Genomic DNA, 13,768 nt, shown 5'->3' with positions numbered 1-13,768 from the left:
CTCTCTCTCTCTCTCTCTCTCTCTCTCTCTTTGGTTGTTATTATTATTATGTTGGCTGACGGTGTTACAGGTGACTGCAAACAGAGCTGACCCGAGAAGATCGCCCTCGCCCGATTCAACCGTCAACCGACATCGATATAGACTCGACAAGCAATCATGTCAAGCATCAACCGTCGAACACGGCCCGAGTCAACCAGCTGTAATATTAATCTCATCAAATCAACAGTGGGGGTGGCGAGGTAGGGTGGCTGACATGGTTATGAGTCGATGATGGGTCGACGACTCCAAAAAGTCAAAAGATTACGGAGTCTCCGGCCGGATTAATAACGCCAAATAATGTGAGACAGCGGCGTGGCGATGCCCTTGTTAGATTGCTAGGAGCCAGGATTCAAGTGGGTCGTCAGCTCGACATACAATGATACAGTACATTTCTCGTGGCACCTTTACAATCATGTAATATTATTACTCTTATCATTATATCAATTGATTACTTTCATAGTCAGTGTCTTCTGCAGGGTACATGTACTGCAGTACGGAGTATATTATTTTGCTATATTGAATGCAAGTCACCGTTAATTACCGCACAGGAGACTAATCTCCGTCGCTATACTAGTACCTATTACTAGGACTCCACACTGCCGGTAGTTCTCGATTTACATGCGCAAGCGCAAATAGCAAGAAGACTATCGTGGCCTAAACACGCCCATAGGCTAGCCCTTAACTTTTTATTGCTTCTTATTTCCTGTCGTGTTGGTGCAACATATGATACGTGCAGCTACCCGTTTGTTTCATGTGGCTGAGCCCACGCTTTACCGTCGGCGTCTAGTGATCTATCATATTCGTCATGTACTGTTATTGAGCATTAATGATATTATTATCATATTATCATATTATAATATTAAGAGACAAACTCTCTAGTCGTTAAACCACTGCTGGCAGACTTCAACGGTAACACTTGTGTCACTTGTTGGTACGAGGTTACCACGAGCTGTTGGTTCTGTAGAGGGTCGGAGTTACGATTGTGGAGAAGATACCCTGGAGTATATGTACGTATTGGGGTATTGCTCTGAAGCTGATTACGTGTGTAACATGGATAGTATCATTACTACATTCTGTAATGATACTATGCATCGCAATTGCCAGGCAATATTTGAAATTCTATCACACGCAGTTGTAACAATAGTAAGCCTGATCTATGTATTAATATTGCTAATATGTACAGTCATAAGTAATTACCCCAAATATATGCCTCATACGTCATAGGGTACTCGCTACCCATTTCAGGTTCTGTTCTGCAATGAACGGAACAAAAGGTGCGAGAGATCATTCCGAGCTGACGGCTACGTCGTCGCCTGAACTGATGGCCACATCGTCACTCTCTTCGATGGCAACTTCGTCCATCGTGCGTTGAATTTCTTCATGCGCTGAAGGAACTGGCGCTGAATTTGGATGTTCCTCCTCCTCCTCATCCTCCTCGTCCATTCCAATTTCGCCAGCATCAAGCCAGCCTCGCGACATTTCAACTGCTTTACTCCACTGTTTGTACATCAAGGCACTCTCATGCGCTGACAAATAAGGCTTGAACACGGTGCGGTTGGCGCGATTCATGTGTCGTAACTCCTCATACGTTGACCAGATTCCACTCGCAAAGCCCGCGGCAATGGCAGCCCCGAGCGCAGTGGTCTCGTGCATTGACGGCCGCTCAATCGGGATTTGAATGATATCAGCTTGGGACTGATCGACGGTCAATATCAGTTGTATCTTCAAACGAGAGGGTCTAAGTAGACTCACCTGCATGCAGATATCCGAGTTACTCATTCCACCATCGACAGCCAGATCGGATAGTTGGTGCCCACTGTCCTTTGCCATTGCGTCCAAAATCGCCTTAGTTTGGAAACAAGCAGCCTCCAATGTGGCGCGGGCGATATGGCCTCTTTGCGTATGCTGGGTGATACCGACTGTCTGGTGTGTAAGTATATATATCTTCAATATAAGACCCAAGAACTTACAGATCGTTCCCTTTGCATCATCAACCCAATATGGAGCAAAGAGACCACTGAATGCAGTAACAAACACGCAGCCACCGTTATCAGGCACCGTGGCAGCAACTTCACTGACCTTTCGCGAGTCACGGAAGAAACCCATATTGTTCATCAAAAACGAGACACCGCTGCCCGCCACAGCAATACTACCCTCCAGCGCGTAGACTGGTTTTCGGTCCTCTCCGAGTTGATAGGCCACGGTGGCCAATAGACCGTGCTGCGATATGACGGGTTTTTCGCCCACATTATAAAGCAAAAAGCAACCAGTTCCGTAAGTGTTCTTTGCATATCCAGGCTCGAAAGCACAGTGGCCGACCAAGGCGGCCGACTGGTCACCGAGGCAGCTGGTAATCTTTGTCCCGGCCAAGGGACCGCCGTCGAGGCTGCCAAATGCTTTGGCGTCTGCGGATGGCACTATTTTAGGGAGCCTGATTTTATTCTTATCTAAGCCGAAAAATTTCAACAGGGTATCGTCGTATTTCAAGTTGTGCAAGTTCATGAACATAGTTCGCGAGGCATTGGTCACATCGGTCACGTGCACTTTATTCTTGACGCCTCCGTTTAGATTGTACAGAAGCCAGCTGTCGACAGTACCGAATGCGAGGCGACCCTGGTCGTAAGCCCTCTTGACGTCGGGACGATAGCGCAACAGCCACATGAGGGTCACGGACGAGGGATAGGTCGACAGGGGCAGTCCACAGATCTTGTCCAGATCATCAGCACCCTCTTTCGATCTCAATTCTCGCACCATACTTTTAGTACGGGTATCAGGCCAGGCAATGGCATTGTGCAGGGGCTCTCCGGTTTCCCAATCCCAGACGACGGTAGTCTCACGCTGGTTGGTAATGCCGATGGTGGAGATATCGGATTTCGAGTGGCCTAGGGCCAGAAAGGTCTTCATCGTCTCTTCTATACATTTTTCTACGGAAGAGACAAGCTCTTTGGGATCCTGTTCATGCCATCTTTGGGTGATCGAACATCAATTGTCAGTATCCTACTGGTCCGACCATTTGTCGATGGCTAATAGGATTGACGTGCAACGTACCCTGAATGCGCGTGAATCTGGCGGAACTCCGACTGGTACGAGGCCACCGGAAGGCCGGTGCCGTCAAAGACAATAAAGCGCGTGCTGGTGGTGCCCTGATCAATGGCGCCGATGAAGCGGTCCTTCAAATTGTCGGTGCGACGGTTCTCATCCTGGATCAGCGACCGCGCGCCGTCGTCGGTGGTGGTCTTGTTGATTACTGATTCACGGCGTCTGCTTGGAGCCATTTCCCACGGCACGATTTACAAAAGAAAGCTGAATAAGCTGCAGCTGACAGGCGATATAAAAACTAGTATGCAAAGGGGGGGAAGAGGGAGACAAGATTGTGCGATATGTACGAGTGTCAATCACGAATATGACATCGAAATTATGAACAAGATCCTAGACGTCAAGCGGGCTGCCCTGCTTCTGCTTCTTTTCCTCTCTGCCCTGCCTTGTCTGAAGACGCCTACACTGGTTGATGTGGAGGCGCAAAGAGTGAGTGACGTAGGGGACGATGACGCGGGTGGGTCAGGGCACGGCCAATAATGGCAAAGAAGAGGAGGGCAGTCCGCTCCAGGGGGGATGGAGCACAGGATGAGACGAGCGCAGAGAAGAAAAAGAAGAAGTAGAAGAAGAAGAAAAAGAAGAGAGAACAAGAAGGCTAGAGGGAGGATGCGCCTTTAACTGTGTGGTGGAGGCATGGAGGCAGGCACGCAGACACGGCCAAGGCAAGAGCCAGGAGGCAGGAAGCAGTAGGCAAGGTCGGTCTATGCTTCCTCCGCCGCCAGAACTAGGTGCGGCGGTGGAGCCTGCACAGTAAGGCTCTCCATGTTATTCGGCCAAAGCTCCCCCCGCAACGCTTTTTCTTCTTTTTTTCTGATCAGACGACCAGCTGACATTATTAGTAATAGCCAATGCTATTAACTAACGTTACTCTTATTCTTCTTTTGTGAATGCCCTCGCAAAATTTCCAGCAATCAGCGTCTCGGCTTCTGCGCGCTCGGCACGCTAGCGCCGGCTCGGCTGGTATCGATGTATAATATAGCAGATCAGAAGCCGAGGTTGAGTGTAATGGTGTTATAGTAGTATATGGGGATGGTGTATACGGGGATGGTGTTTGATAGCAGTAGAATCAAGTCGAGATGAAACCGCCGATCGCGGGTAAGGAACAGAGGAAACCCCAAAAAAAAGAATCGTGCTTTTCTTTTTCTCCCAATGGTATCCCCCAATGTTGGCCCGGTGGGTATGCGGTGAGGCGGTGCTCACGGAACAGGTTTCGTGTCTGCAAAACCAGTTTCGTCTGCATGTCTCCTGAACTCAACCATGCACGGCTTGAACTTTTAACTATATATTGTGTCATTATATAAGCCAATCGAGATATACCATTGCAATCACTGAGCCAATTGATATTGATATTACTGTTGAATTTATTGAGCAACCAAAAAGTCAGGAACAATCAAAGTCAATGGCCCGTCCCACGATCGAGCTAACACCGTCACGCGACAAGTAAAAAAAAAGAGGAGCTCGCTAGAAGCATGTGCGTACCGTGTAGTCTATCGAGTGGGACAACGATCTTCGCTGTTCGAGGCTAGAAGCATCGCTGGTTATTTTTGTCACCCCGTGGGCGTGTTCCCAGCTACCGGTCTCTTTGGTGGAACTACTAGCCTAGTGCTGCATGGTCTAGACCGTCTATCTGTATAGTGCGATAGCGTGCATGCTATGCATAATATAATACATTCTGGGTGCAAACACATTCTTGTTCATCAATTGATGTAGCAAATATCAAATCTGTCCGGCAGAAAACCCTTTATGTATATTCAAGCTGGACCACGTGGTCTTGCCTGAGCTGATATTGGTAACTTCCAAGGTTGACGCCGGCTTATAGTTTACCATGGATCATGCAGCTAATTTGGTATGCATATGTATATTGTGTACATTAATATTATATACATTATATATATTATACTACATATTTATTCTCATATAGATATGGGCTATGGATATCATGTTGCCCCCATTCGGATATCATGCAGATCCAATAGCTTCTTCACCACCCTCTGCGAATTCGATAGGTCCACAAACGACCACTTGGCGCCTCGCACAAGCTTTAACAGTATCCACAGCGCGATAAACGAGAGGACCTGGACACAAAAATGGATTGGGTCAGCATGCTATAAGTCAAAGGCAACTCGCCGTCTTACAATCAGATATGATGAGAGAAATGGCAGCTTGTGGAACCCATTCCAAAGTGAGGCCGCATTGACCACTATCAAAACAAAAATGCACCCTGTAAGCGCAATATATGCTAGTACCGGTTGCCCGTGGCTACGATACGGATAGTCATGGCGGTCCCACCGCCGGACCTGAGGGACTTTCTTTTCCTCAAGTGCTGCTCGATGTGATGTGATGCTATGGACCGGTTAACAGAGTTCTTGTATATCATGTCTTACTCTTCCCGCCCACTAGCACACTCACCAGTGATAGTACCGAATAAACGCCAGGCACTCGCAGGACCAAACGATCAAAACTCCCACTGAGCCCATCTCGGCGAGGATCTCAATAAACTAGTGCCTCCAAATGAGCCTGTGTTATTTCGCAAAGAAAAGAGAGGACCTTACCATGCCAATCGGAGTACTAGTGGTAGTGCCTCCTCTCAATTGCAGAAAAGGAACCCACCAGAACGCAACTGCAGAGAGGACCATGGCTTTCATCGGAACACCACGGCGATTGGTTTTGCCAAACCATGAAAAAAGCCGTAAGAACCAGGACTGGCCACTGCCTCCATCCAACCGACTGGTGAGACCAAAAAGAGCTCTGGATGCCACATAGAGATTCGTATTGGCGCAAGACAGACTGGTAAATACGAGAAAGAAGTTGAAAATATCTGCCAAGTGAGGGATGCCCGATTGCGCGGCAATTGCAACAAAGGCTGATGCCGTGTTTGTTTGTGAACTGTCGGGTGACGTTGAACATTCAGCGCTCTCGGTACTATTGATCCAGCTTAATCGTGGTAGCTGGCAGTCGTCTCGTGGTATGTCAAAGCTGGCAAGCATTCCCGAGACCGAGTATGCAATTGTAGCCAGAACGGAGATGAAAATCGAGGAGAATTTGACTGAGTTTCCGATTAGCGTATCGTTGGACTGCCGGGACATGTCCGACGTTGTGCGCCTTGTCTCATCTTCAACGGTTCTTCGAGGCCACCGTGCTTCCAAGGCGGAAGCAGCAACAATCTCGACCCCAACGTAGGCAAATGTGGCAATTGACAGACACATCCTATTAGAAGGGATTAGTGATTCGATAGTAAAAGCACTCGTCATTAATGTGGATTTACAAAAAAGCAGTGCCCCAATTTGTGGCAGCATCAGTGTCAAAAGCAGTCGGCGCATTCCAATCTGTCGGAGTGTTTCAGTATTGAGTATACAACAGTCGAACTTGACTTACACTGGACACCAATGTAGCCTCTATGACTTGGTCCGACTTTATTTCATAGTGAGTTACACAGTTCAAAATGACAGTGGCTGTGAAGTGGCTTAGCTCACCTCCCAAGTTGATCGCGATGAGTGCAATGACGATGACTGCAAGGAACAATAATTTGATCGTGCCTGAGACAACTTCGATGAAAGCGTACATCTTAATGGCGGTGAGTAATCGCAATTATCAGATTAGACATGTACGTACCTCAATCCCCAGAGCGTTGAAAAACACCAAACTGAGTGGGATGCACAAATAAATGATGCCTCCATAAATGCCTGTGTTGCCATTGACCCCCGGCCAGAAGCCAAATTCCGCAGCGGAGGTTGCGATCAGAGCGGAAAAGGAGACTGAATATGTAAACCTGATGAAGCCGTAAGCTTTGCGCCGATATTAGATTCAATGCTTAGCATACCAATATGCGATGCCAACAGCAATGCCCAGCTCCACATCAACAAACTCACTAACATAGACTGACAAAGCACCTGGTATGGGCCAAATGCAAAGCATCTCAGTGATGCATTGCATGACAGCCCATGATAGGAGGCCCACTAGGAGGAAGGAAAGGAGAACAGCCAGCGGGCCCCCAAGCTCGAGAATCTGCCCACCACGCCAGTATAGTCCTGTTCCAAGCGTACCATTGATTGTAATCATCTACCACCAATTAGCATATATATTATTCACGAGTGAAAGTTTACAAATTGTAGGACGAACAAATAGATGGATTCCGCGGAGCTTTCTTCTAACTGTCCGATCTTGGCTTGGTACGACGATAATCTCTCTAGGTGGCACGCGAATGAAGCCATCGCGATACTCCGGCTGTACGTGTTCTGGTTCCCCTTCTCCTGATGCCGCGCAGTTTGTGCCACTCTGACTGTCGTCGGCAGTTGTTTGAGATGTTGGTAGCGTCGGATCTTCCCGTCGGGATGTTCCTGGTGGCTCTGATGGCAGTGCCCACTCAGGGAACCATTCAGGGAGCTCAAGTGACGGCAACATACCTCGATGCGTCAATTCACATCACGAAATATCCGCAAAAAAGCGAAAGAAGCAGTAAGTCGGCCGCGAAATGAGAATGCTGGATTTGCCATTCGGCTACCCTAGAGTGAGGGGTGCGTAATTTTCCGGAGATAAAAGCGCGGCTGGGCAAACGCCCGATCCGTGCAAAGAGCCTTCGCACGGGCGATATCGCCTCTCTCGCTAAGCGGGATGGTTTAGAGGCTTGGAACGCATCGCCCTGCCAATCGCAGGCTGTGGCCGAGTCGCCTTGCACTTGCCAGCTGAACTCGGGGTTTAGGGCGTTTGGAGACCAGGCAGAACAGCCGATAGCCACAGATGGGGCGGCACATAATTACTATGTAACCCTCCTGACTTGATCTCGTGCAGTCAGTGACGTGGCAGCAAAATGCAGAGCCTCACGGAAGGCTCACGTTTAAAAAGTGGACTTGATCTTATGCAACTCCGATAAAGAGACTGACATTTAGCTCACCTGCACTATACACTACTTGGAATGTCAAATAATGCCGGATAACGACAACGGACAGCAGACAATCTCACAGAACACCACGCACCGCTACTTGAAAAGAGCGCAACTGCAATCCCTGCTCGAGCGGCTTTTCCCTGGCCAGACCGAATTCAAGATACAGGTGGGTTAGCCTTACAGTCGGTGTATTGGCCGAGACTATTATTGTTGCTGACGGAGAACGCTGAGTGGCAGATGAGAGATGACCAGTGGTGTTTTAGCGCACCCAGGAAGATAGAAGACGTATGCCAGCCTCTAGATCCTGCATAGCACCTGTTTCCGTGACTAACCGCTGCACATCATAGGCTGATATCGAGTAAGATCTGCCGTAGAAGCGACACGAGGAGGGTTGGAAGCAGGAGTGACTGACGAATGATGATAGTGCGGTGCGCGAGCAATAGCAAATCAACAAGGGCGGCCATTGCGAGCCTCAGTGGGCGGCAGCAGGCATGGGCAGGGCAGACTGTGAGCGTGAGCACAAGCACGCGCTGTGCTGGTACGAGGCTTAGAGCGTGGCGCGGCAGGAGCGAGGGGCTCCAGATGCGAGGGCAGGCGCATCGGCGGTTAGCCTTGGGTGTCAACACTGCCCAGCAGCAAAATACAACGGTCTTAACTAGCATTTCTGATAATAATAATAATAAAGAGCTTATCTTTTGCTTTTCTCCCTAGCTTTGATTCGGGTGTTTTCCTCGAAAGTACTCTGTACTTGAGTTCTCCTCGTCCAATCGCGTTACGGAATATGTCCCTAGATAATTGCTTTGTGGACGAGGTGGTCGAGCCCATCCACCTCATCGAGGTTGACCAACAGCAGCCTACGCCTCGCTCTCGCCAATCCCATCTCTCCACCGTACAGGACCTCGCCGCGCATTTTGATCATAACAATGACTACGCATGTCGCTATATGTGAGTCCTTGCTAACTCGAGGGTCGGGGAAAATTTGCGATGCTGATCGAATGTTGTCTAGCTCTATCTGTCAGCGCAATTCTTGGCAGCCGTTGCAGGCTACTAGGTCTATGCTGGATCTAATCGTCGCTAAACATGGCATCAGCTCATCAATTTGGGACGTACCCTCGTGCTTCTATCGTCGCAACCGAGAAGTGGAAGAGGTGTTTTGCGTTCCTTATACCGAGTCACGGGATGGCTCCATCATAGGTAAGGCAGTTTAGTTCCCGGGATTGGGGCATTGAGGTGGAGTACATGCTGAAAAAATGTATCTAGAAGTATCTTACACGGTGAGATACCCGGAGCACAAGACAAACGCGGACCAATGGGTAATTCGCCAGACTGGTATTTACCACCAATTGAACACCAAGACTGGCCAAAGCCTTTACGTGCTATTCAATCCGATGTCTGCATCTAAGGCACATCGTGAGGCGCAAGAGTGGTTGCTCACTCATGCTCAAGAAGCCCAGAAAGAACCTTTCTGGCTTCACAGAATCGTGTTCTCAGCGTACTTTCCAGCGTGGAGGCAGTACATCGCATCACTAGAGAATGAATACTTACCCATTGCAAACGGTGTTAATGTAGCATACGTTGATGAGCCTTTGCGGATTGGATTCGAAAACCTAAGCACGACAATGGGCCTCCAAAGGCGGTTTCTCCAGATATCTACCGTACTAGCACCAGCTGCAGAAGCTCTCGACGAGATTTATATTCTTATAACTTCCATTTCGCTGACAATACCAATCCACCCGAGGGCACAACAATTCAAAAACTACCATCGACAATGTATATCGTACTCACGCATGGCAACACATCTACAACAACGCTCTCAGATGACGGCCCAACTTTTAACAGACACGCTATCGTTCCGCGATCAAGTCATAGCAAAAGAGCAGACCAAAAACATACTGCAACTGAACAAGTCCGCAGTTTTTGTGACGTTCTTGACATTACTTTACCTGCCTTCGTCATTCTTAACCGTGAGTCCTCATCCAATTTCATTAAATATGCCTGTCATTGTCATTGCCATTTTTCCCATCCTAACGAAGCCGGATAGTCCTTCTTTGGCATGAATTTCTTTGCAATGGATCAAGATAACAGTCGCATGATCGCTACGTCGATGATCTGGATATTTATAGTCTCCTCGGTTGTATTGACTACCATCACGTTTCTCATTTACCGCTGGCGGGTACAGCGTGATAGCGATCGACACGGTATGATGCTTCGCAGTCTCGTACCTCGAGTGAACGTTCCCACGGACTGGAATTTGAGGTTTATGACGCGGAGGTTGACGTCAAACCAAACCAGCGCCGATTTCGGCCAGAAAGAGTCGCCAGCTTGATAGATAGAACCGACAACTTCATTCCTGCAATATTCCTCTCTGTGGTTTCATTTGTCTCTCTTAGACCCCGGGAAGGTGTACTTTGTAGATGGTGCTCTGTTTTGCCCCTGCCAATGCGGCGATAAGGACATACTTTTCTCCACTCTCATCAGAGAGCATTTCGATAAACTCGTCGTCATATGAAAGGCCCGGAATCTGTGTCAATTCCGTTACTGAAACGCTGTCATTTTCAGATCGAGGCACTGTCATCTCAAGCAGGAACATCTTATGGCTCGCCGATGGCGTTCCCAAAGCTAAAATCTTCTCATCTCGCCAGCCCATAATCAATCTTAGCACCCTATAGTTCTTTATTTTTTTCTCAATGGCAGCAGAGGGGTCATTTTCAATGATGTTTCTAATATAAAGTTGCTTTTCTCTGGTGACAACAGCGCAGGTTGCTGCTTGTTGACGAAAGGGCGCGAACGTGGTAAAGAGAGCTGCTGCGATGTTGGTGTCAAGCTACTCTTAGGTCAGCAAAAGTTATGAATTAAAGTTGGGAAAGCAAGCTTAGATCTATTCAAATTGAGATAAAGAAGAAAACTTACTAGTGATCTTATATCTAAAGGGTAAAGCTTCCTTGTGGGCAGGTTAAGATATAAAATAGAAATTCTGTGTTCAATGCTTCTGACCGTAAGCTCAGGGCGAACGACCATGTAAATTTCCTCTGTAGTCGAGAAAGAAAAGTGCGTAATATTTGTCGCAGGCCAATCCAATTTCCCTAACGACCACGGATCACTGTTAGACATCCTAGAATCGCCACTGCTGAGTTCACTGGATGAGGTTTCATCAATTGGCGGTTCTTGTCTAAGAATATACGTGAGTACAAAACCGATTACTGCGCAGATTTTGCAATTTGGAGCTTACAGTTTTTTGCCTATCCGGATCAGCTCGGACATGGGAGCGAGAAACAATGAACTCTTATTTTCGCCTTCTTCTTTATCACGCAAAACACATGCAAGTGCTTTACTGTCCGGTGATATAGCAAGTTTGCTAATCTCAGGGTGAAATAAGGAAACTTTATACCAATAATTGAGACTGGGGTCGACTGACCTTCCAGCTTCAAGGTCGAATATATAACACTTCATCCAGCGGCGGTTAGCAGTGATTGTCAATATGAGTTGAAGAATAACTGTGGGGAGTATTTCGTACCTGAAAATTTGCTCCTGTTGTTGATGCTACCAAGTATCTCTGTGTCAAAGCGATTTCTTTCCAGATACAATTCATGTATTCCGATTCAAGTGAATACTCTGCCGCCGGTTTCACCAAGTTTTGATTCTGAAGAGATACTGAGTGCGAGGTGTAGAGTGAGATCTTAATGTCAGTCCAGTACGCAACGTACGTCCCATTAGGGGAAATTTGGCAACCCTTGAAAGGTTCAAGAGGAGATAGATTCCAAACATCAACCTGTCGATCGGCCGAGCGTGCAGATCTATTAGTTAACGATTAGACCAAAATACCTTGTGAAACTACAAAAAAAAAATAACCCAAAAAAAACCAAAAATAAAGAGCTCACCTCGGCCGGATTCTATGCCACAGCTTTGGGCTCGGAGGTACTGGTCGTCTGCCAGGATCTGGATCATCCCTTTCCAATTTGTTATACTTTTTGTAGGTTTCGAGTAACATTGATTCTACTTCCTTAACACCGTGTCTTTTTGTCTGCTTGACTTCAAAGACCGAGCTTTCGAGGTATCTCAACATAAATTTCACAACCGCCCCTTCCTCAGGGTGTCGTTGCTCTGCTCGTTCGATGAGAAAAGAATGCCATTTGCTGATAACTGGATGGACTTTAAGAGGAGTAAAATTCGTGTTACGCAGGAAAAATCGATCATAGCCATCTGCATGAGGATGGTTCACTCTGGCGTCTTGGTAACGAGTCACGCCATCTCCGCCCTCCTCTAAGTATGCAAATACAACGCTGATAACGCATCCGAGAGACCATACATCGCTTTCTCTGTTCATGCTGGGTCTTGATGAGACAGACTCCGGAGCCAAATATGTACCTTCTCCATGTCGGCTTATCGTAAGCGACGAAGATGGTTCGTGCGGCTTTGGACGAGGAATAAACACGCTGTTGAAATCCTTTTCTTTCATACTGTTGTGGTCCCGATGGCGGATCTTGACACGAGCCATTCCGAAGTCGCTTAGTTTCCAAACATAATTTGTTTCATTGTTGCTTTCCTCCCTGAATATTAGGATGTTGCTTGGTTTGAGGTCCATGTGATAACAAACTAGCTCCTCCATGTCGGCAGTTTTCATCTCGTTATGAAGAAAATTGAGAGCCCCTGCAAGTCCCTTGGCTGACTGAATAATTTTTGCCTTTTCCATGGTAGTATTTGGCTTGGTCCGATGGTACTCTGTCATATATGCCTTGAGATCACAAATAGCAAGAGGCATGAACAAGCTATATGTCGTCGGACTGATATCAAGGCTACCATAATTATAGAGAATATTTCTGCACTTATGAGAAGAACTATTAAGAATCTTCTCCATAATCTCGCGTTCTTCTTGGGCTCGGAACTCCGGACTAATGCGATAGTCTTTACGCGCCAATTCCTCATGGTTGAGATTTGCTGTCCTGTCTCGAGGATTGTAAAAATGACCTTTGGCTATCTTGACTTTGTATACCGTACCAAAGGACCCCTGGGAAAGCAGTTGCTCTTCTAAATAAGGCAGACGCTGTGCCTCTAGGTTTTTGATGCTGACCTCCATCCTCTTCCGAATTACCACAGGGCAGAAACATGGTTGCGCAATACAGAATTTATCAACAGTGACATCGTCATGAAACAGCTCGAGAAGTTCTTTCCGGTCGGTCGGTAGATAATGAAATTTCTCCCCTCTGCTGCTCACAACCGGCCATTCATGGACGGCGACAAGCGCTATGGTAAATGTTCTTGCTGCCTGGATGCGGCAGGCCCCAAATATTAGAATGGCCAGGTAATCGTAAAGCTTTCTTTCATCCACCCTTACAACAAGATCATTTTCAGTCAAATTGAACTGGTCCATTGCAGTCTGTCCAGGTAAAAGCAAACTCTGGAAGAAACGCATGAGGATGTCTGGGTGCAGCACGCCCTTGACGGTTCCTTTGGGTGCAAACCGGTATCTTTCTTCATCTCTTCTCTCCAACTGCGAGTACAGTCGCCCGTATATCTCATGACATAGGTTGTCGTAGGTGTCGGCTGCCATCCCGACGCCGACGCCGGTTTCAGGCTTTGTTGCATCGTATAGTAGTTTGGATGGGTGACACGAGGCAGGGTCAGAGATCTGAGAAACGTGGCGCGGGGCGCTACACAGCTGGCGCTAAGTACAATCAGATGCTACTCAAGTGAAAACGCCTCTTTGTATTGCCGATTTTGAACCACACAAATAATTTTGAAAGTAAATGCATG

At 47.5% G+C, this 13,768-nt stretch overlaps 5 protein-coding genes across 5 annotated transcripts; 2 read left to right on the top strand and 3 right to left on the bottom strand.

The window, feature by feature from the left end:
- Positions 1-1,323: 1,323 nt before the first annotated feature.
- On the bottom strand, positions 1,324-3,314 carry BGW36DRAFT_359389 (putative glycerol kinase; the record flags this gene model as incomplete). Its single annotated transcript, XM_046214068.1, has 4 exons — positions 1,324-1,734; positions 1,792-1,958; positions 2,010-3,004; positions 3,088-3,314. The coding sequence occupies 4 exons, from the start codon at positions 3,312-3,314 to the stop codon at positions 1,324-1,326; spliced, it is 1,800 nt and encodes a 599-aa protein (XP_046072305.1).
- Positions 3,315-5,072: 1,758 nt separating this feature from the next.
- BGW36DRAFT_427559 (putative proline-specific permease) lies at positions 5,073-7,536 on the bottom strand (the record flags this gene model as incomplete). The annotated part of the gene is made up of 10 exons (XM_046220429.1): positions 5,073-5,210; positions 5,271-5,478; positions 5,545-5,633; positions 5,688-6,342; positions 6,401-6,461; positions 6,511-6,546; positions 6,609-6,699; positions 6,748-6,904; positions 6,956-7,194; positions 7,255-7,536. 10 exons carry the CDS (start codon positions 7,534-7,536, stop codon positions 5,073-5,075), a joined length of 1,956 nt encoding a protein of 651 aa, XP_046072304.1.
- A 521-nt stretch (positions 7,537-8,057) lies between these two features.
- BGW36DRAFT_427558 (uncharacterized protein) lies at positions 8,058-8,460 on the top strand (the record flags this gene model as incomplete). Its single annotated transcript, XM_046220428.1, has 4 exons — positions 8,058-8,183; positions 8,255-8,302; positions 8,365-8,375; positions 8,442-8,460. The coding sequence occupies 4 exons, from the start codon at positions 8,058-8,060 to the stop codon at positions 8,458-8,460; spliced, it is 204 nt and encodes a 67-aa protein (XP_046072303.1).
- A 338-nt stretch (positions 8,461-8,798) lies between these two features.
- On the top strand, positions 8,799-10,343 carry BGW36DRAFT_427557 (uncharacterized protein; the record flags this gene model as incomplete). Its single annotated transcript, XM_046220427.1, has 4 exons — positions 8,799-8,962; positions 9,024-9,211; positions 9,278-9,981; positions 10,059-10,343. The coding sequence occupies 4 exons, from the start codon at positions 8,799-8,801 to the stop codon at positions 10,341-10,343; spliced, it is 1,341 nt and encodes a 446-aa protein (XP_046072302.1).
- On the bottom strand, positions 10,239-13,746 carry BGW36DRAFT_169975 (uncharacterized protein). Its single transcript, XM_046209646.1, has 5 exons — positions 11,896-13,746; positions 11,532-11,811; positions 11,247-11,461; positions 10,928-11,186; positions 10,239-10,841 (listed from the first exon to the last, which is right to left on the bottom strand). Exons 1-5 carry the CDS (start codon positions 13,563-13,565, stop codon positions 10,404-10,406), a joined length of 2,862 nt encoding a protein of 953 aa, XP_046072301.1. The 5' UTR covers positions 13,566-13,746; the 3' UTR covers positions 10,239-10,403.
- Positions 13,747-13,768: the final 22 nt, after the last annotated feature.

This window comes from Talaromyces proteolyticus (genome assembly GCF_021365285.1).
Source record: "Talaromyces proteolyticus strain PMI_201 chromosome Unknown BGW36scaffold_6, whole genome shotgun sequence".
Lineage (NCBI taxonomy): Eukaryota > Fungi > Ascomycota > Eurotiomycetes > Eurotiales > Trichocomaceae > Talaromyces > Talaromyces proteolyticus.
The sequence above is the reverse complement of the archived record's forward strand: the minus strand, read 5'-3'. Positions and strand labels throughout refer to the sequence as shown.

Bases quoted from the DNA above. Each gene is read 5' to 3' on its own strand.
- BGW36DRAFT_169975 (XM_046209646.1), bottom strand. From the start codon at position 13,565: ATGGCAGCCGACACCTACGACAACCTATGTCATGAGATATACGGGCGA. The intron at 11,812-11,895 runs GTGAGCTCTTTA...GTTAACTAATAG, and splicing joins TGGCATAGAATCCGGCCGAG to ATCTGCACGCTCGGCCGATC. The intron at 11,187-11,246 runs GTAAGCTCCAAA...GTATATTCTTAG, and splicing joins ATCCGGATAGGCAAAAAACT to ACAAGAACCGCCAATTGATG.